The 21762-nt window shown below is 41.9% G+C and overlaps 2 protein-coding genes across 7 annotated transcripts in view; both read right to left on the bottom strand.

Moving 5' to 3' along the window:
- The window catches only part of ZC3H11A (zinc finger CCCH-type containing 11A), a 44401-nt gene extending 22887 nt beyond the window's left edge, over positions 1-21514 (bottom strand). The window contains exons 1-6 of one of the 6 annotated variants that reach the window (XM_084787024.1): positions 21380-21514; positions 15436-15489; positions 14084-14143; positions 7095-7289; positions 5380-5499; positions 230-353 (exon numbers count right to left, since the gene is read on the bottom strand). In XM_084787024.1, the coding sequence (XP_084643150.1) occupies positions 230-353; positions 5380-5499; positions 7095-7148 (298 nt within the window). In that variant the 5' untranslated portion in view covers positions 7149-7289; positions 14084-14143; positions 15436-15489; positions 21380-21514. Of the gene's footprint in view, positions 1-229; positions 354-5379; positions 5500-7094; positions 7290-14083; positions 14235-14398; positions 14552-15435; positions 20678-21360 lie in introns of those variants that run through there. The other 5 variants (XM_084787023.1, XM_084787025.1, XM_084787026.1 and 2 more) reach the window with 5 other exon arrangements.
- On the bottom strand, positions 14399-21514 carry LOC311600441 (uncharacterized protein). Its single transcript, XM_084787136.1, has 2 exons — positions 21380-21514; positions 14399-15489 (listed from the first exon to the last, which is right to left on the bottom strand). The coding sequence occupies exon 2, from the start codon at positions 15006-15008 to the stop codon at positions 14910-14912; it is 99 nt and encodes a 32-aa protein (XP_084643262.1). The 5' UTR covers positions 15009-15489; positions 21380-21514; the 3' UTR covers positions 14399-14909.
- Positions 21515-21762: the final 248 nt, after the last annotated feature.

The raw sequence follows: 21762 nt of genomic DNA, 5'->3' as shown, positions 1-21762 counted from the left end.
AAAACACCTCAAGGTTTGGTAAGAAAATAAGAGTGAAACAAACTATGATGATATATCTGACATGACGGGAACCACGTGGCTTTCTCAGTGCACACTCATCATCTAACCTCCTTAGGGTGTTGTTTCCGCATCACACAGTGGAAACAGCACTGCGCTCACTGGACTAGAACAAGTACCGGGTGCTCACTGAATAGCAACTGTTCTCCTTTAGAATCAAAACCAATCTCACTTTTGCTTGGAGGTAGGAACAGTCCATCAACATAACGACCTCTGTTGTGATGGAAAGCGCAGTTTAGTTTTTGACATCCCATTGGCTGATTTTCCCAATAACAAGGAATTTCACTTCGTTTTTTCTGTAAAAGAGAAAACACACTGTTTTTAAATGAATGAAGCACATCCTACATTAATCTTGTGATTGGTTTTCTAAACGCAGTTCTCAGTCTGACACAGGACGTCATGTTCACAAGAGAGGCTGCTGCATGTGATACTGAGCACAGAGGAGAGGTAGGAGAGGTCTTTCCTCCTGGTCTTCATCCGGAAGCCCTAAATAGCCACACCGGATGCAGAGAAGCAGGATAATACAGCAGCTTAGAAATGGAGTAAAAGATCTAATAATTTCCCTTCCCATGAAGTTACTTAAGGGCCTTATGACCAGACAACTAAGCGCTTGATCAGCCTCATTCTCCTTAACTACAAAAGGTGAACTGTATGTGGGTGCACGAGCAGGTATTCGGGTAGAGGCCGGAGCAGGACAGCAGGCGCTTCTTCTCCTGCTCTCTCTTGTACTATGCCTTGAGATAGGGTCTTTCACTGAAGCTGAAGCTAATTTCAGATAGGCTGCCCAGCCAACAAGCCCCCATAGTCCTTCTGTCTCTGCTCCCCAACACTGGTCTTATATCTGAGTGCAGCTGTGCCCAGCTTTTTATGTCTCCCTGCTTGTGTAGCACATGCTAATTTACCCAGTGAGACATTGTTCCAGCTCCGGCATTTGTAAACACTACACCAACGCTTCTAAGGGGACAACCAGGGCCCCATTATCCTCTCATCTGCAGTATTTCCATCAGCCCGTCACACACCAGTACATAAACTTGTGTGTTTCTATTTAAAGACTCAATTTTGTGAGCTATGTTAGCACACACCTTTAATCTCAGCAAAATCGGTGGATTTCTGTGAATGTGCGGCCAGCCTGGTCTACATAGTAAGTCCAGGACAGCTAGGACTACATAGAGAAATCCTGTCTCAAATAGCAAGCCAGCCAGCCAGCCAGCCAGCCAAATAAATAAATAAATAAATAAACAAACAAACAAACAAACAAACAAACCATAGTGTCAAGTATCCTGCGATCAAGGACACTTGGTTCTACTATGAGAGCTCAATCAGAAAGGTAGTTTGTCAGCCTATTCCACTTCAACTGAAAACACATATCAGAAAGCACATTGTGTGTTTATCTCTGAACATGTCACTGAAAAAGATATTCAGAGTCACTGCATAAAATATGCAAGTACGGATTTGGAAATTACAAATACATTTTATTGAGCAGACAAATTAGCGAATACTGAACCTATCTATAATAACAGTGGACTGTAAGGTTGTGTTGTGAAAGAGGTGCTTATAGCTTACCCCATCTCCACATACCATGATTAAGGGTCTCCTTTGTACCCCAGAGATTTTTTTTTAATGCACATAGAAGCAAATATAAGTACAAATCTTTCCTTTCTTCTCTTTTAAAATTTAGATTTATGTAATTTTGTGCGCTAGTGGTTTTGCCTACATTGTTTTGAACCACATGCCTGACTGGTTGGTACCTGCAAAGTTCAGCAGAGGAATCCATAAGAAGGCATGGGACCCCCTGAAACTGGAGCTGGGACGGCTGTGAGCTGCTGTGTGGACACTGGAGACTGAACCTTTACAGGAGCAACAAGTGCTCTTACCTACTGAATGGTCGACCTCTCTTCTATTTTAGGCTGTTCTGCTCCCTCTACTTTTCACTTAATATATCCTGATCCTTATCAAAAAACTAGTGGCCACCTTAAATCATTACTGTTACAGATGCCCAACCCTCCACAGGATGGCGAGGGCGAAGCTACACTGTTCCCAGTATTAAGAAGCTGCTGCGAGGATGAGTCTGATTTACGTAGTTGGGCACAGTGAGTATAATCCTTAACTATTTAACTCTCTTAAGACACGTAAGTAGGCCTGTGCAAACATTAAGTATTAGCATGTCGATACTGCTCGGCTGCAGCTGAAAGCACGGCTCCTGGAGTGCGCCCTACATTAAGTGGTGGAGTGGGGAAGGAGCCTCGCTGCTTAGACTGCTTGTGCAGGGTACACTCATGTTGCACACCTGGGAGACTGGCGCACGCTGAGGTTCTGAGTGGACATGGCAGGACACTACAGTGAGGTACTCCCTTTCACTTCAGGGTGAAGAGTGCACTCTGGGCAGCCCCAACATGAAGAACGCTTGCAGACTCCAGTACCTTGTGTCTTGTGATGCCAAGTGTACCCTTCCTCCTGTGACTGTTCCTAGACGTGTTCTTCTGGGGACCTGCTCTTAGATACTCCCTAGGAGCTATGCCACAGTACACCATGAGGTTTCCCAAGTTGCAAAGTAGTACTTCTCAATTACTTTATTGAATTCTTTACTATTTGCACAGTAGGCAACTCAGAAAACAGGTAAGAAAAGGAGAAACTGGGAAGGAGATCGGAGCGGCTTTCGAAGCCAAGAACACCAACTACACATCAAACCAACTACACAGCACACCAACCACACAGCACACCAACCACACAGCACACCAACCACACAGCACACCAACCACACAGCACACCAACCACACAGCACACCAACCACACAGCACACCAACCACACAGCACACCAACCACACAGCACACCAACCACACAGCACACCAACTACACAGCGACCCTCTTCCTTCTTTCCTCATTCCTCAACTGAACTGAAATTCAATTTTGAAGGAATCAGACATTTATTTATAAAGGAAAAGAAAAGCGGCCCAAACCAAGATTCTAAGGTACTGTACTAGAGGACAGTCTCCTGAGGGTTGAGTAATGCAAGGCTTCTGCACAGAAGGGAGTCCAGTGCAGTGTAAATAGGCAGTGTTCACAGAAGCAGGGTCCTGTGAGAGAAGCTGGTACCCAGCAGAAGGATTAAGGAGTGAGGAAGCATCCACGTAGGGGAGTGGCCTAGCACAGAGCAGCAGAGCTCGACTGTGAAAGAGTGAAATGTCCTCAGCAGGATGGAATAGTCCAAACACAAAGAGGAAGGTGTCTAAGTGGAGCTAGGGAAGGATCGACACAGTGTACTAAAGTCAAAGTAACAAAGGTGATACTTAATGTGATGCCAGACCCTACAAGGGAGGGAGATAGATATATGGATGGAGGGATGGACACACGGACACACGAACGAACACACACACACACACACACACACACACACACACACACACACACACACACACACACACACACCTGCCCAAATAAGCAAATGTATTAAGGACCATGGAAAGCAAGTTTCTCACTTTTGAGAGAAGAGTAACAAAAGAAACCTAGACTAAAGCCTGGCACTGATGAGCTGGAGGCTCCCATGTGAATCTGTGCCGTGCAGTATATAGACCCAAAGCAGTGCACACTTCCTTACACATTCCCTACGTCTCTCTCCACTAAGGTCATGAGAAGCAATAGGAGCAGACCAGAGCTTAGTGCTCATCGACCCTTCTCTGAAAGGAACCCACAGGTCTTTTTCTTTTCTTTTCTTTTTTGAAGATTTTAGAGCTGGAATAGGAAAACTACAAAGATTACAAAGTCTGGGAAACCATTATTGGCCGAAAGGAAATAAGTGTTCAAAGAATGATGGGTGCTAAGGAAAGCCAGTAATTAATTCACACTGACACAGAGTCTGCTATAAACAGTTTGTTAAGAAATGGGGTATCTAGAGTATCCAAGACTCACTCTACAAAGTACTTCTAAAACTGGATGGTAAAATAGCTCAGTGAGTAGAGGTACCTGCTGCCAAGACTGATAGCAAGTTTTATCACTGGGGCTCACATGGTAGGAGAGACTTGCAAAGTCCTCCTCTGACCCCAACATGCACATGCACGCCCACACACACACACACACACACACACAGAGAGAGAGAGAGAGAAACACACACTTTTTTGAATTACTAAAACTTTATAGTGACGCAATATAGCACGTACTGTGGTAAGTTAAACACCAGTAATGGGAACATTTAAATTAAATTGTGATGTCCCATGAAATATATACAATTTGGGGGAGGGGGGCTGAAGAGATAACCTAGAGATTAAGAGCATTTACTATTCTTGCAAAGAATCCACGTTCAGTTCCCAGCACCCAAATGGTAGCTCACAACCACCTCTAACTCCAGCTCCAGGCCAACCAATACCCTCTTCTCAGTTTCGCCAGACCTGCACTCATGTGACGCAGACACATTCCAGCACATACACACACAATTAAAAAAGACACACACACAACTGCAATTTAGTAATGAAAATGTAAAAATAAACCAAATTAAGAGATATTGAACAGAACAGTTGTGCTAAAACTGTCACGAAAGACCAAGAAAAGCTGGACACTGGCCTCAAATGGATAAGACTAGAACGTCACAATACACAAGCAATCTGTGAATGTGGGCCTTATCCTTTAGTGCAAGATATTACCAGTCAGCTGGCAAACTTGCATGAGGACAAAATTAAGGTGAGTTACTAGCTCTCATTTCCTAATTTTTATAGCTGTGTTACTGTTGTATTGAGTATTGGGAAGTAAGAAATGGCAGCAATTTATCCTTAATGGCTCATAAAGATTACACTGAACTTACAATTTGAGTTTGCAACTTTTAAAAAAAGATTTATATATTTTATTTTTTGTGTATGAGTGTTTTTCTTGGGTGTATGTATGTGCACAACATTCATGACTAGTGCCATGGAAGTCAGAAGAGGGCATCAGAGACCCTGAAACTAGTTAGATGATTGTGAGCTGCCAGATGGGTGCTAGGACCAAACTAAGGCCTCCTTAAAGAGCAGCAAGGACTCTTAACCTCTGAGCCATCTCTCCAGCCCCTGTAACTGTGTTAAAAACACAGGCTAGCAAGATAGACGAGCAAGTTGAAGCATTTGCCACAAAACCCAACCACCTTAGCACAAGCTCCAGGACACACAGTGTGGAACTAGTACTGACTCCGACAGGTCAGGCTGTTCTCTGACCCCCACATGTGTGCAACAGCATGCATGCACCTGCCCCCACCAGGCGGTTGGTAAAAGTGCTTTTACGGAGTCATCTTACCCTCACTAGCCACTGTCTCCGTATTTTTTTATTGATCCTGGATACTTATGGTATTGGAAACTTACATCAATTTCCATATGGCGAAATCTGCACACCTGTCGAAAACAACGACCTTCTTGCCATAGTGTGCAAACAGTTTCATTTCCTAGTGCAGCTTCACAGTGACGGAATGGGCAGCTGTCACCCTGTTAACAAAAATAATAAGAGTGTCTAAGAACCTAAACACTAGTAAGCAAAGAATGACAACCATTTGAAAGCAATAAATCTGTAATGGAATAAGCTACTGCTTCTTGATCTTTGTTTGTTAGGGTCTCTTGACTGGCCTGGAACTCCCCAAGTAGATTAGGCTGATTGGCCCAGAGATCCTCTTGTCTCTATATCCCCAGAGCAAATGCATGATACCATACCTGACTGCTTTTCCCCCCTCCTTCAAGACAGGGTTTCTCAATGTTATCTTGGCTGTCCTGGACTCGTAGACCAGGCCGGCCTCAAACTCACAGCGACTTGCCTGGCTCTGCCTCCCAGTGCTGGGATTAAAGGTGTGCACCACCACGCCTGGCTCATGCTTGACTTTTTAAAGTATGGATTCTAGATACTAAACTCAGGTTCTCATGTTTACATGACAAATACTTTACTGACTGAACTATCTCCCCAGCTTTAATCTATTTCTTTGCTGTTGTTTTCTGAGACAGAGTCTCACTATGCAGTCTTGGTGGGCCTAGATCTCACTATGTAGACCAGGCAGGTCTTGGACTCATAGAGATTGGCCTGTCTCTGCCTCTTGAGTTCTGTAATTTCAAGGTGAGAGCTACTACACCCAGCTCTCCTCATCCTATTTCCTAACCCATTTCTTCTGATCTCATGTGACACAACTGGCAAAGGAGCTGAAAAAGACAAGGAGTGTGAGGAGCAGATCCTCTAAAAAACACCATGTAATTGATCTTCAAAATGGCTTCATATATCCTGACTTCATTAATTTCTAGCTTTTGATAGAAAATAAAAAAGTGATCAAGTATAATTAATGTACAACTGATAGTTACTTTTATTTCTAAAACAAACGCATATTGTATAAACTGTCGTATATTAAGCGGCTAGATTTATCTTCTATAACACAACATCACAATGATTTTTACAACAGGCTACTATAATATACAAATTTACAGGATTAGCCATAAGGAAATAACAAACAGGAAATGGCAGACAGACCTAAATAGAGCTACCAAAAACTCAAGCAGAAACATGGGTCATTCTGACAGAGAAAGCAAAACTCCAAAAGAACATACAGAAAGACAGCATTCTGCTGCGCAGCAGTGGCACTTGGGAGGCAAAGGCAGGTGGGTCTCTGTACCTTTGAGATCAACATGGTGTACAGAGTGAGTTCCAGGGCAGCCAAGGCTACAAGAGCTCAAATTTAACCCATAACAGCTCCCACAAGTAATATACAATTCACTCACTCATCTAAATAAAATACACAAGATCAAAGCTGCTAAACCAAAGAGGCCAAAGCCTCCCTAAGGCACTCGGACTAGACTACTACAGGTAGAACGATGGCCATACAACACAAGCACTCCTGCTTTGTGTGGCACATGCAAACACTGTAATCATATATAAATGAAGAGGAAAAAGACGAGCGATGTATTCTTCCTTAACATGATTCTTTACTAAAAAACTGGCAGCAGATAATATAACTGAGCATTCACAACCTAAAAACATTTAGAATGCAGGCAAATCTTAGCTAATTCTATTTAAGAAACAAAGAATTTAGAGATTCCAGTCTTACTTTGGTGCATGTAGAATAGAAAAAAAAATAGCAGTCTTCTCCCTGATTAGGCATGCTGGGTAAATTCTCAGGCCAGAAGTGGCTTCTTGGAATCAGCCACTGCTTCCTCAAGGTGAAGACAGCTCCAACGTTCTTGAAATGGGCTTACTCTTCCAATGACAACTCAACCACAGAAATCTTCTTTAAAACGTAACCCTGAAAATGGGAGACAGTGAATTAAAGTGCTTCAGGTAACCCCTTCCAACCTCCTCCTCCAAGGCCTAATGATACCACTGTTAAACTAGATTTTAATTGTGTTAGCAGGCGCTTATCATACAGAGCCTTATAAACAAGCTAGTTGTGAGTACTGTACGCTCCCATATGCAATGTAAAATTTTTGCATGCCCTTTTCTTTTGTACTTATTTCACTGTGAAATTCAAGTATTGCTAAACATATGATCTACATTTTGAAATAGGACACATTACTTTATATCAAATACTTGCCAAATGTCATCTTCACCTAAATGAAAAAAAAAAAAAATCAAGTATCTTTCTAAGTATGTTATATCAGAAATGTATGATTACAACTAAGTGGGAAAATCTTACTTAAATAGAACAATTAGTGAAACAATTGCCTTTGAGAACATCAAGCATGTTATATCAGAAATGTATGATTACAACTAAGTGGGAAAATCTTACTTAAATAGAACAATTAGTGAAACAATTGCCTTTGAGAACATCTAAGGGTTAGTTTAGCTACTAAGATAGCAATGGAACAAAGAAGTCTTCTAGGATAGACCCAGAGAACACTGACAACACAGCTAGCATTCTGTCCCTTGTCCTTACCATCCTCTGAACCCACACAAAATATGCAAAGAAAGCTTCTACAGAAGGAAAAGCACACTGTGAGAGCACACAAGAACACAGAAGGGAGCCTACAAATTCTAGGAATCCCAATAAAACATGGGCTCACCACTCCAAGTCAGTTAAACGTATCCTCTGTTAGTAAAGGGACTCTTAACCCAAGAACCGTTCATCAAGATGAAGCCAACCTTCAAGTCAGCACTCTAAGTCAGGAGCAAGAGTCTTCAACTAACCATGGAACAAAGTCCTTAAAATGTATAGACCCATTATCAAATGAGCCCACTCTACAATTTAAAGTTAAAAGGTCAATAAACACTCAAGTAGCAGCCCAAAAGAAAGTTCACACACACACAAAAAAGTAATTTAGTTCACCACCATCTTGCTTCTAACAAGAAAGTAACACCCAGAAACCTTTTGAGTTCAAAAACTGGAGACTCTGTAATGTGTCCACACATAGCTATAAAATGCACTTTGGTACTCATAAGTGGAAAGATGCTGAAAGCACACAGACATCTAAATTTGCAGACACAGCTTTGGAATAGGTAAGTTCCAGATTTTAAAATGCTCAAAGAAAAAAGCTTAAATAGTACTGCTGCTAGAAATAATTACACTTCTGTTAAGAAAGTTATTAACCACTTATAACCTGTGGTGGAAACTCTTATAAACAAATAGTGGTGGAAAATTCTGGGCTCCTGACAGCTGGGATTATAAAGACATGAGCCTCCACGCCCAGCTTCTGCTTGATGCCTACAGCAACAGCACACAGAAGGAAAATATGTCAAGGGAGGGACTACAAAACAAAATAGAAACCAGAGGTCGAAGATTTAGGTACTTCTCAGCCTATGTTGCAAAAAGAAAAGAAAAGCAGGAGAAAGGGAAAAGGAAAAAAAAAAGAAAAGAGTGTGTGCTCTGCGGAAGTTTATTAAGGAGTTGAGGCCAGGCGTAGGCTTAGATTTTTTTTTTTAAACCTGGGCCATAGGGTTCACACAGTAAGATAGTGCCTCAAAAAACTAAAAACAACAACAACAACAAAACCAAAAAGGACGTTGGTGAAGACATTCACGAGCAAGAAAGAAATCCCAAGACCATAAACCGAAATAGTCTCTTGTTGGCTGCTGTGTAAGCTAAGCTGGCTAGCCCAAGCGCTTCTGGGAACACACATCTCTATCTCCCATCTTGCCATCAGAGTGGGGTCCTTTCTCATCTTAAACCTAAGAACGCACTCTATATTCCAGTTTGTATCGAAAGGCCATTTTAAAAAATTGCCTCAGGTAAGATCAGATCTCTAGAAGATATTAAAGTAACTAGAACACATCTGCGAAAGCAACGGGAGGGTAATGAAAATGTAAGTAGAAAATAATTTAAGAAAGGAGATGGTGCTGGGTGTGGTGGTGTACGCCTTTAATCCCAGCACTCGGGAGGCAGAGGCAGGCAGATCACTGTGAGTTCGAGGCCAGCCTGGTCTACAAAGGGAGTCCAGGACAGCCAGGGCTACACAGAGAGACCTTGTCTCAAAAAAAAAAAAAAAAAAAAGGAGATGGCGTAGGCCTGATGGTATCCACTGGCAATCCGAGAGGTCAACTGCTGCCTAGCACACTCAAGTCTATCCTTGGGAATGGGTTACTAGATTCAGGAAGATCTTCCACAGCTGATCAGACAGTAAAATAGTAACTATGAAAGCAAAAATTACATTTTAGAGGGTAGTTATTTGCAAACTACCCTGGGAAATCCCTCAAAGTTAAGTGAAGTATAGAGAAATTCAATCCTAATTTTAACAGAAGGGCGCTTCTATGTATGCCTGAAACCCCAAGCTTCCTTAGATTTTACTATGTAAAACAAAACAAAACAAAACAACCTAACAGTAATATTTAAGACAGTGGCAAAAAAATCTAGAAACAATGAAAATTGACAGTAATACTATCAAGTCAAATAGCAATAAATGTCTTAAGTTTTAAATGGAAGAAGCAAAAAAATATCAGGGTGCTACAAAACAATGAGATGACTATTTAAAAGAAAACAGCCTTTAAAAACAGCACACAAGATGAGCTGGCCTCCCTCGAGCGTCTGCAGTTACTACTGGAAAGAGGGGACATTTTCAAGAAGACAGCACCGATGCACAGACATGTCGCTGTGAAAGGGAGGGAAGGATGAAAGCTCCAGCTTCTTCTCTCCCAAGCCATTAAGCCAGGACAGATGGCAGGCTAACTGGAAAGCAATGCATTTAAAAGATCACACACAGGCAGGGCCCAGAACCAAGCTCACGCCCAAGACTGTTAACACAACCTAGACTCTTCCAGAGGACCTGGGTTCAATTCCCAGCACCCCTTGGCAGCTCACAGCCATCAGTAACTCCAGGGGATCTGATGCCCTCTTCTGACCTCCGCGGGCTCCACACAGACACACATGCAGTCAAAAGACCCCCCAATTTATTTTTTAATTGATTAATTAACTAAAATATATGTCAACATGACACAAAAAGGATGTATTACACCAGAACTCATGGACACAGGAGAGTGGGAAGGGCAGAGAGGAAACACAGAGTGAGCCAGGCCGCCTGCCTTTATAGACACTCGGAAAATGCTCAACTCACCGGCAGATGTCTAACAGAGACTACAGAGGGAAGCTCAGACTTCTCAGACACAAGTCCAGACACCAGGCACTGAATCTTAAAGGGGACTATGACCATAGAATCAGCCTTTCCAAATATTTCATGGAAATCTCAGGAGCGTTTTTAAAACATTAAAAAAAAAAAGTCTCAAAAGGCATTCCATCAATGTACTCAATGAATTCTTGAAAAACACACTATTCAAGCAAACACTCTAAATGAGAAAAATAATTAATGGAAGTAGAAAAAGAACAAAACCATGTGACATATAACACACTGACGTTACAAAACTCATGTTGCTATTTGAAGCAGCAGCTTCCCACTCTGCTGCCTCTGCTTCCCAATTGCTGCCATCAAAAGTCATATTCAGCTCACAAAATTTTAAGAAAAAATTTGATACCAATGAAAATATCCTAATGCATTAGCTAAGTGACCTATCATACAGTAAAAAAAAAAAAAAAAAAAAAAAAAAAGCAACACTGCATGACCTAAAGGCTTATTTCAGAACTAAGAATGGCTTAATGTTAGGAAACTCACTACGTTAAAAACCAAAACTAGCTGGGTAGTGGTGACTCACACCTTTAGTGCCAGCACTTGGAAGGCAGGGGCAGGTGATCTCTGAGTTTGAGGCTAGCCTGGTGAATTCTAAGATAGCCAGGGGTACACAGAGAAGCCCTGTCTCAAAAAACAAAACCAAACAAAAAACCAAAAAGAACTATTAGTCATCTTTGTAAGATTTGAAAATATAAAGCTTATGATGACACAAGAAGAAAAGTATGATGTCTAACTAAACAAGTCGCAAAGCAACATCCACCTCTAACTGGGGGTGGGAGAAGCTGGGCAGCTCATCGGGAGGATATAGCCCTTACTCACACAAGTGTGGGGATCTGAACTCAGACCCCCAGAAGGCAAGTGAGGCAAGGCACAGGCACAGGAACCTGTAATCCCAGGGCTCTGACTGAAGATGGGAGGCAGCAACAGGAGCATCCCAGGAGTCTTCTCTGGCACACAGAGGTGAACAAGACCCTATCTGAAACAAAGTGGAAAGCTGAGACCAGCATCTAAGGTGCTCCTCTGACCTCTGTCTGCACAGGTTCGAGTGTGGGCACAGATATACACTGTACAATGTACATGTGCTACATGCACAACACAAAGAAACCTTGAGGGGTTACAAAGTCAAGTGTCTGTGATCCCAGTACTTGGGAGGTGAAGGCAGGAGACATAGGTCATCCCTAGCTGCATACTGAGTTGCGCCTGCATGGGCTACAAGAAACCTCCGTCTCAATAAAGACAAAACAAAACCACCTAAAACTTCAAACCAATGAGTAAAATTGCTACATACGTCTTAATGTTATAAAAATAAAAAGCAAAATTACTCCAAACCAAACAACCCTACTAGTATTACAAGAACAATAACTACTACCTCCCTTCCCCCACTCCCTCCCCCCTTTTTTCTTTTTCTTTTCTGAGACAAGTGCTAAGGGCTCATTACTTCTGGCTGATCAAAGACCACAGGTGTGCAACCCATGTTTGGTTTATGCTGGTACTGGAACCAACCCATGACTATAGATATTAGGCAGGCACTCTCCCAGTGAGCTACCACACACACACACACACACACACACACACACACACACACACACAGAGAGAGAGAGAGAGAGAGAGAGAGAGAGAGAGAGAGATGACAAAGGAATAGTCTTTACTTTCCACATCACTCAACTCCACTCCCATGTTCTAGGACATGGAGGAGTTTGAGGAACACAAATATTAGAACAAGCTCAAAACCAATCCAGAATGTGGTGGTGCACAGCACCTGGAAGGCAGAGGCAGGTGAGTTTGAAGCTAGCTGGTCTAGATAGTGCCAGGACCACACAGGGGGGAAAAAAGCTTCAAAAAGAACCAACCCCCCCAAAAAAAACCTCCAATCTGCAAGTTATATGCTTGCAAACTAGCAAATCTAACAACTAACTAGAAAGTATTAAAAATAGCAAGACTACAAATAAAAAGATACCCTCCAAACTGTGCATTTGTCCTATTCAGATAATAATTCTGAGTAAGATGAAGAAAAATGAAGCATGATTAAGGAAATTAATTCACCACCCTAGTAATGAACACCTTGAATTCAGTTCAGAATACCAAGGAAGTTTCTTCCTGCAGTCTGAGACTGTAAAATCAACTATCAATAGTTGAGAAAAAAAGAGGAGGAGGAAGAGGAGGAGGAGGAGAAGGAGGAGGAGGAGGAGGACGAGGAGGACGAGGAGGCCGCCTGGGAAGATGGCTCAGAGATTAAAAAGGTTGCTCTGCAAGCATTAAGGATGGATGAGTCTGGATCCCCAGAATGCACATAAAATGCTATGTGGGCAAGGCAGTCCTTGGCTAACAAGCCCATCCCTGGGAAGTTACGGAGAACCCAGAATGAGCCAGCTATGCAGATCTCCAGACAAGAGCAGCAGTGAGAGCAGTGAGAGTGATCTTGGGGCCTCCACACATGCAAACATGCACACACACAGATACATACCACACACATAAAAATGGAAAGAGAAAAGGAATGGAAGAGTTTTCCTCTACCTGATACAGATGATAAGTGTAAAAATGATTAAATGCAGAACAGAAATGACTATACAAACCAGCAATGCAAAAAGGCAGTAATCATGGTTATAAAAAAGTTTGAAATTAACATTAAGCCAGGCACTTGAGAAAGTCTTCTTAAAGTCTCGTGAAGGAAGTGTCAGATCCTTAATTAGAATACTATATATATTAAAACACACTCAGAACTCACAACTGCAGCCAGCAAAAAGATAAGCCACACCTGAAGCCTTTGGTGCTTGCAGAGTGTTTGTCATGGAAGTGTAACCTTGAAACAATATACAGTATATAATCACCAGAGTAGTTAGTGGAAATTTTGTTTTTTTCAATATGCTGAGTGGAAAAACTGCTTTTCCTATAATACTAAAGTTAAAAACCATTAACAAAAATAATAAAAAGAGAAAACTTTATATAGCAAAATCTATCAGCAAAATTGCCAAGATCTGGTATCTTTACTAAAAATGATGCAATCAAGAGCTTCCAGTTGCTCAGTACACTGTGGAGGTTCTCCTGAGTAAGAACTACTCTATAAATGAACTGGCTCTAAGTTCACACAGATGTGCGCATCAAACTGCTACTGGATGCAGGGCTTTTGTTTATGATTATGATGGCAAAACCTTCACTATCTCCCAATGAGCGACATATTACATTATGGCACATCCACACAGTGAAATACACACTACACAGCTACTAAAAAGACAAAATAAAGCCACTTGCACCTGTGTGGATAAGGAGCTATTCAGTAACAAATTAACAATGGTTTTTTTCTCTAAGAAAACAGAATTATAGAATTTCACTTTGGCTCCAGAAAGAAAGAAGAAAGTTAGTTTTCATCCAAATATATATATATTTTTAATTACAAGAGAAAAAAAAGAGTCTGGACAATGGCTTTTGAATCTGCTGTACTAGTTCAGCATGCTTTAAATTCCATGATGAAAGGCCCCTCCCCACTTACATTAGCTGGTTGCTCTCAACAGGAACATCTGTGTCTTCACTGAGTTCCAAGCTATTACGCCTGTAGGTCGAACCAACACTCAATCCATGAATTAATAATAATGAGGTAGAAAGAATTTTCTTCCTCACATTGCCAAGGAAACCTCTCAGCCACAATTGAAACACAGGACGTGTTTTTAAAACATCTTTAAGACATCTCCCAAATTCTGGAAGATTAAGTCCATTTGCATAACCTCTCTCAGGCTGGAGACAGCTAGCAGTAGTTATCTCCTCAAAAACCAACAAAAAAGTTCATTTAAAGATGAACTTGAGAGTCAAAGAATAAAAAAAAAAATCCATCTTCCATTGCTGAGCAATATAATTTGAAAATTAAAAGAAAAAATTTTGGGAAAAAAAGAAAAAAAAAAAAAGAGAAAAACACCACCAAAATTCAATAAGATCCAATTTCTGGTCTTCAAGATTTCTTCACCTATTAAGAAAAAAAACAGAAACCTTCCCCCATCTTTATTATCTGTATAATAATAAAAGCATACTGTATGTAAAAATATAAAGTGTTTTATGTATATAATATGCATATACATATATACTAACAGGCTTATACACACACAAATGCATAAAAATAAAACATTTGGGTAATTATTCTTTTAAAATATAATATAAAACCCTTCAGATTTGAGTTCAATATAAAAATAGTGAACTTACTCTTATACCAAAGTACCATGAAGTTAACGTTACTAAATTTTACCCAGCCAAGATGAAGAGAATTCCATATATACGGATGTATTGATATATTATGTCAAGGTATATGGTATGTATAACAACCATTATCAGGGAGTGTTTAACCAAAAAAGGTAGAAGTGTATAGTTACAGAGTAACTACAGAGTGGGGCAGCCAGCTCAAGAAGGCAGAGCAGCATTACAGCCATTCTGAACCGCCTGGGCGAAGCAGAGACGCTAAAGGAAGCTGCTATTTTCCTTCCTTTATATCAACACAAGCATCACTGGCATGGCACTCAACGCTGGCCCTGCACGGCTTGCTGATACACTAGCTCCAAATTCTTTACTATTGATGGTTATAGCTAAAGACTTCACTCCAGCTGGTAAAAGGGTAAATTTGGGGGAGATGAAATTTCACTTCACAATGAATGGTACGTTTACCACTTAAGAATTAAAAAAAAATTTTTTTAAGTTATTTTGATACACAGAAATGAGTTTCAAAACCAGCCCAGTAACAAAGTCATTTTGATTCTTATGTAATAAACACTACATACTTTCTAGGCTAAATCTTGCCAAATACTATCCAAGACAAAACTAAAATCAAGACTTAAAAAAAAGTGGACACCTTTTACTCACACTTAATACTAGTCAATTTTCCAGGAATTTTTTGGGCAGGGAATATCCCCAAATCTAAAATGAAAAAAAGGAAAAATTGGGATCTTACATTAGTTATTCAGTCTGAAACATCTAATAGACTTAATAAAAATCGTTTTCTGGCCTTTCACTCAGTCTCAGAAACAGACTCTGGAGTGGAAAGGAGCCTGAAGGGCCAGAGATCAGTTCACTCATTTCAGCAATGGTGCCTAATACAGTGAAATACTGTTTATTAAGAATACAATGGCCCAAATTTCATAGTTAGGAATACCATGCTATGGACCAGAATGTACCCTTTTTAAAAAATGAAGACTATAGAAATATTCTCTGGGAAACTCATACTGGGTTTGTCTGGCTCATGAAGCTTGCATTCTAAATTCCACTCAATGTGTTTCTTTTTTACAAACATCTAATGCTTTTTACTAATAGGTTATTCAAAGACACCTATATAACTCTTGGTTTTGCACTATAAAAGGCAACTCAAAGGCCAAAAGTGATTTTTTTCTAATTGTTGTGTCATGTTCCCTTTTATATACACCCAATCCTAAATATTAAGGACAATTCTATCATACCCAGTAATCTGATATTATAAACCGACCAGTATGAAGTAATTTTAAATTTCCAAATATGAAGTAATTTTGTGGGTTTTCTGTCAAGCTGTGTGCTAGGGATTTTTAAGAAATTAAAAAATAGGGAAGGGAAAGAATATATCAGCGCAGCCACTAACACATCCTCAGCGTTTTTGTGTTCATAGAAGCCCGGAATGACTCGATTTAAACAAATCACTGATTTCAGAGTAAGCAAATCTTGCATGATGGAAGAATTGTTTTACTCAAATCAATGACTAGTTCAATCTACCAACCAGAAAATACCAAAGCCCTTCGAAGCTGCACTGTGTCGTCTCATTAACACTACACACTCTCTCTCTCAATTGGTACAAATGACACTTTGACAGATGTCAGCTACAATGAGCTATAACTGAGAAACCTTCAAAGTTAACCTTCATCTTATCATCCTTATATTGCCCCTGTGGGAGTTTTTCAGCCTTTTTGCATTTTTGGATTTCCCCAGGTTTTTCATTTTGTAAGACAAGATCTTACTATGTTGCCTGGGCTGGTCTCAAACTCGTGTACTGAAGTTATGATCCAGCCTTAGTGTCTCAAATAGCCGGGACTACAGGCACCGTGACCACACCCAACTATTTTTTTAAGAATAGTAGGACTACATATAGTAACAATAGCAGTAAGATATAGCAATATAGCAAAAGCTGCCCATTTTAAGTAGAAAAAGGGGGGAAATTAAGGTAATATTTCTTTTTCATTGTTCTGAACAGCCTTATTTTCAGGGTCCCAGCTCAGAATCAATGTAGAATAGTCATAGCTGACATTCTCCAAGTTCATTTTCAGAAATATGAGCTGTTCTGTATTATCAAAGTCCATGTTCATGATCTGCTTTGGATGAAAGTGGCTATTTGTAGTAAACATGCACTCGGATTGCCAACTACACATGGGGCAGCTCAGATACTGAATGGCAACTTGGGTCAAAGCTGGCCATATGCTCACCTTCCTCTGCCAGTAAACCAGAGGGTCATCACCTCCTGAGAGCTCTGAATACTTCTCTTTGAAGTACTCATCCACTACTGCTACAGCAGAGGGGAACAAGAAGCTTTTGCTCCCAATAGCAACACTGGCTGCCGCAGAGCTATCCACAGAACCTGAATTGGAGGTGCCTTCTTTTACACAAGTAAACGAATCTGTTCCTAATCTAACTAAAGGGCCAGATGCTTCTGAGCTTGCAATTTGGCAGGCCCCGGGCGAGGATTCCATATAATTACAAACCTCTTCTGCAAGGATCTGTTTGTACGTTTCTAAATCAGCACCTTGAGGAAAAAAGTCTTCCAAACTGTTCTTAAAACAAGGATCTAACAAAGTAGCCAAGATACAATGCTTGGATTTGAGCATGGCACTTAGTAGGGCATCAGTTTCAAGTTTCATAGATAAACTGTCCACCAGATTGAGAGCCTGAGTAATACCTCTGACTTGAAAATCTTCCCTGAGTCTCTGCAGGGAGAACAGGAGGTGATGGATTAGGGGTAGCACCTGATTCAGTCCTGTGGTCTTTACACTCACTTTCTGGGTGGCCTCCTCAAATGGCTTAAGAATATCACAAACGTATGTCATCAGTGTCCACTGAAGGGAGGTAAGCACCACTCCACTGGCTCTACCCAGACTATGGTGAACCGAGTAGCAATGTTCTAAAAGCCATTTTAACATATAGAAGGTGGAAATCCAGTGGCCCGTTTCATCCTGCTTCAGATTCTTCCATGGAAGCTGGTGATCATTTTGGAACTCTTGCAGTATCTGGCGGGCTTTGACTGAATGGCTAAAATGATGACAGGTTTTCCTAGCAGCCACTAACATATTCTCAATGCTCTTGTGCTCGCAGAAGAAGCCCTGAATCACTAGGTTTAAACAATGCAGGAAGCATGGCACATGGGTAAAACCACCGCCTTTGATTGCATGTACCACATTAGAGGAATTGTCAGAAACAATGAAGCTAGGGATAAGGAAATTAGGAGAAAGCCACAGACCAATCTGGTCATTTAATTCTTGTAAAATGTTAGTTATCAAACAGTCTTTGGCTAAACCTGTAACACAAAGTACTGCCCACTTCCTAAAATTGGGAGTCCCACCATTACCAGGAGAAGATGCAGTTTCCAAAGAGACCCAGTGTACAGTCACAATGAAATAGTCAGTGGAAGGGTCATGAGTCCATATGTCAACAGTCAGGTGGATCTTTTGGCTTTGAACATTCTCTAAAGTTAAGAAAATTTTCTCTCTAACAGAATCATATAACTGAGGTACGGCTTTGGTGAAAAAGTAAGTCTCTGATGGCAATCTATAGTCAGGAGCAACAATCTGTAGAAACCTTTGAAAAGCTGGGGTTGAGAAATAGTTGTAAGGGTGCAGATCCTCCACAATCATCTGAATAACTGCCTGGCTTATTTGACTTGAGGCTGCATTCTCACAATGTGTTGTTTCTCTCTCTTGGACATGCACCAGATTATCTTGCTCTGCAACAGGAATAGGGCTCTCAGATCTATTTTCAACCTCTAAAATTGGAGGTTCATCTGTATCAGAGTCGCTAAGGTCTTCAGCTGTTAAATCTTGGCTGCCAGATGACTTCTCTCCATGCATAGTATCATTCAAGAGATCACTGCTCTCCGTCTCAGTCTCATCTAACCCGTTCCCAATAGCACCACTGTCTTTGTTGGCAATAGCCCAATGGATGGGATGTGTGGCCTGAAGGTGTCGTTGTAGTGTTGAAGTTCCTAAGTGGGAACCTGGCCGACCCCGGCTCACACTTCTTTTACATATGTTACACACAGCTCTTGAGATGTGCTGAGGATCAGTATAAAAAAAATTCCAAACTGCAGATGTCTTGGCTCTGGTTCCAGGAATTAAGGCATGCTTGACAATGTTGCTTTTGATAAGAAATCTCCCTCTTTTTGCCCTCAGGGCATCAGATGCTGATTTATCACGTTTCTTGCCCATTTTGTTTTCATCTAATGAATCAGTCGGAATATACTCAAAGCTTCCATTGCTTCCAGGAGAAGAAGGAGACAAAGATAAGTCCAAGGTAAAGTCCTCCTCCCCATTAGTGACTCCAAACTTATTGGCTCTGGTCCAGTGAGGGGAGTGCCTTGCCTGCAGATGCCGCTGAAGAGTCGATGTGCCGAGATGGCTGCCTGGCTTCCCTCTGCTGACACTTTTTTCACACAGGTTACAAATAGCTCTCCAGGTATATTGGGGGTCAACATGAAAGAAGTGCCATACGATGGAGGTCTTGGCTCTGGTACTAGGTAGATAGATCTGCTTTTCTATATTGCTCTCAAAAAGACTTTCTTCATCTTGCTCAGGAGCGCTGGTAGATAACAAAGCAGAGGCATCTGCAACAGGTCTCCCAGACCCCAAATCCTTACTAAACTTTTTGGCAAGAATCAATTTTTTTCTGCGCCTTTTCCCCTTAATTCGCAAACCCTTCTTTCTTTTCTTTTTAGCAGGCAATTTTGTCTCTTTATTCACTCCTTCAGCCACCATCTTTCCCTCTACCACATCGTCTTCATCTGCATTTGAATTAATGGAAACACATCCCAGAATCCCAGCATCACCGAAAGTACTGCATCTTCTGCCAGGAGAGAGCGAGGAAACTGGTACACTTAAAGTACATACACTCATTCTCTTTAGGTCTCCAAAATCCGGACCAGAACCCTCTGGTGGGTTTATTGCTCCAGCAGAGACACAGCCGCCCCTCTCCACTTATATTATCTCTTCTCCAGTCCTCCCGGGGAGCCAAATTCCCTCTCCACCAATGACTTCCAAGCCAGGTTATTTTTGGAGGAAAAATGACAACAATGGAGAACATCCCCAAACTGTCTTCTTTCAGGCCTTTTAGGAGTCCTTTTAACTTTCAGAATTCAGACAGCCCAGTGTCCTCTCGTTACAAATAAAAGAACTGAGGCCCATTTTCCCATGCTCATGGAATCCAGAGCAGCTAAAAGTCAGATCTTCCAAATTGCAGGTTTATGGTCTTGGGGCTGTATCAAGAAGTTCATCTGCTGAAAACACCTTCAGTTCTTAAAATACGTACTTTTAGTGACACCACGTGACAACAGCACTGATTTCCCCTTAATTCTGAGATTACTTTCAGGAAATTTCACTTAAACATAGTGCAGCATTCGACAGTCATCGTTTAAGGCTGTGGTTTGCCAATACAACCCCAAAAGTCAATTCTGGAAAGCTAAATCAGATTCCACATACTGACCGTTAGCAGTAAACGCTAGTTGTGCCCTTTCTGTTCTGACATTTTGAAAAAAATGTAGGTGGCTGAAAAAAAAATTATCTGGAAATAAAATTTTAAAACAAGGTAACAAGCTATATTTTTCATTTACGATGTCTATCAAGAGTTCGTATTTTTAGGCTGAAGCAAGATTACAACCTGTAAATAACTCACAAGTTGACATTCTATGAGCAGCCAAACTAAAACGAAGCTTCAAACCACTTCCATTCCTTTCCCGTGAGTCCCCTCCCCTCCCCTTAATACCAACACGTTTTACCCTACGAAAGCATGTCTATCACTAGCTCCACAGCTGCCTTCTCAGGGTTCAGAATCAAAGCCTGGTAGATGTCAACAAAACGAGACTTCCCCCATAAGGATCCGCACCGATTATGGGCGTCTAAGGGGTGTTCTTCGTTACGGTCTCACCAATCCTACAAGAACGAAGAGTCCCTGTAGCTCTCGACTTCGATGAGGAGGGCTGGGGTGGGAGAGAAATGGAGGAGGGGAGGGACGGAGTATATAGGACACCAGAATTCGACTATATACGTGGGCTAGGAGAAAATCTCCAAAGTAGTGGGACCTAGAGAGTAATGAGGGTGGGTAAACTCGGGTCCAGTCACAGTTCTGATTTAGGGAGGGAGGATCGGCTAACAAAAACAAAAACAAAAAAACAAAACAACTGATTCCGGGAAGAAAACAACCTAGTGTCAGTCCCTCGTCTGGGGGTCCGAAACAGTCGCTTTTCCGGGGCTACCCGGGGATCCCAGTTCGGGAACACCGGATGTGGGGGGAGGGGAAGAGGTTGGTAAGTAAGGGAGCAGGCGCCGTGGGGGTGGAGCGGGTGGGGGCGGGGAGGGTGGGAAAGTGAGCTGGAGTCTGGCTAGGAGCCCAGCAGGCCAGGGCCGCGGGCGGGAGTCCCGGCAGCTGCCGTGCTGACGGGCACGGCTCGGCTCGGACTTCCCGGGCTAGGCCGAAACTCGGGCGAGGGGAGGCCGCTGCCACTCCCCTCGCCCTCTCCTCCCTCCGAGGCCCCAAGTCACCCGGGAATCAAGAAACGGGTCTAGTTACCAGAGAACAGAAACTTTACCGAACCGATGACACTGTCTCTGACTCCCGCGTGCTGCCACGTCTTTCTCTTTTCTAAGCCGCGGTCGCCCGCCGTCCTCACAGCAGCAGAACAAGCAGAAACCCAAGACTGCCAGAGTCAAAGATGGCGCCCGGCTTACAGGCTAGGCTCTAAGGCTGGGCCAGTAGAAGTGCCAGCACGACGCAAAGCGCATGCATTCTGGGAGTTGTAGTTTCCTCTGTGAGGCGCGCCTTAAGATGGCTTCTTGAGTCATAGGGTCACGTGCCACCGAGGCGCGGGGACGAGACTTTCTCTCTCTGGACAGGGATGCCTTTCAGAAAATAAGTCATTTTGTTGTAAAATCAGGGATATAAGCAAAATCCTGCCTGCTAGATATCAGTCAT

The sequence above is a fragment of the Acomys minous genome (assembly GCF_964271855.1).
Source record: "Acomys minous genome assembly, chromosome: 1".
Taxonomy (NCBI): Eukaryota; Metazoa; Chordata; class Mammalia; order Rodentia; family Muridae; genus Acomys; species Acomys minous.
Note: the sequence above shows the minus strand (reverse complement) of the source record. Positions and strands in the feature narration are given on the sequence as shown.

Excerpts from the sequence above, each read along its gene's own strand:
- LOC311600441 (XM_084787136.1), bottom strand. The coding sequence starts at position 15,008 with ATGGCTGTAATGCTGCTCTGCCTTCTTGAGCTGGCTGCCCCACTCTGT.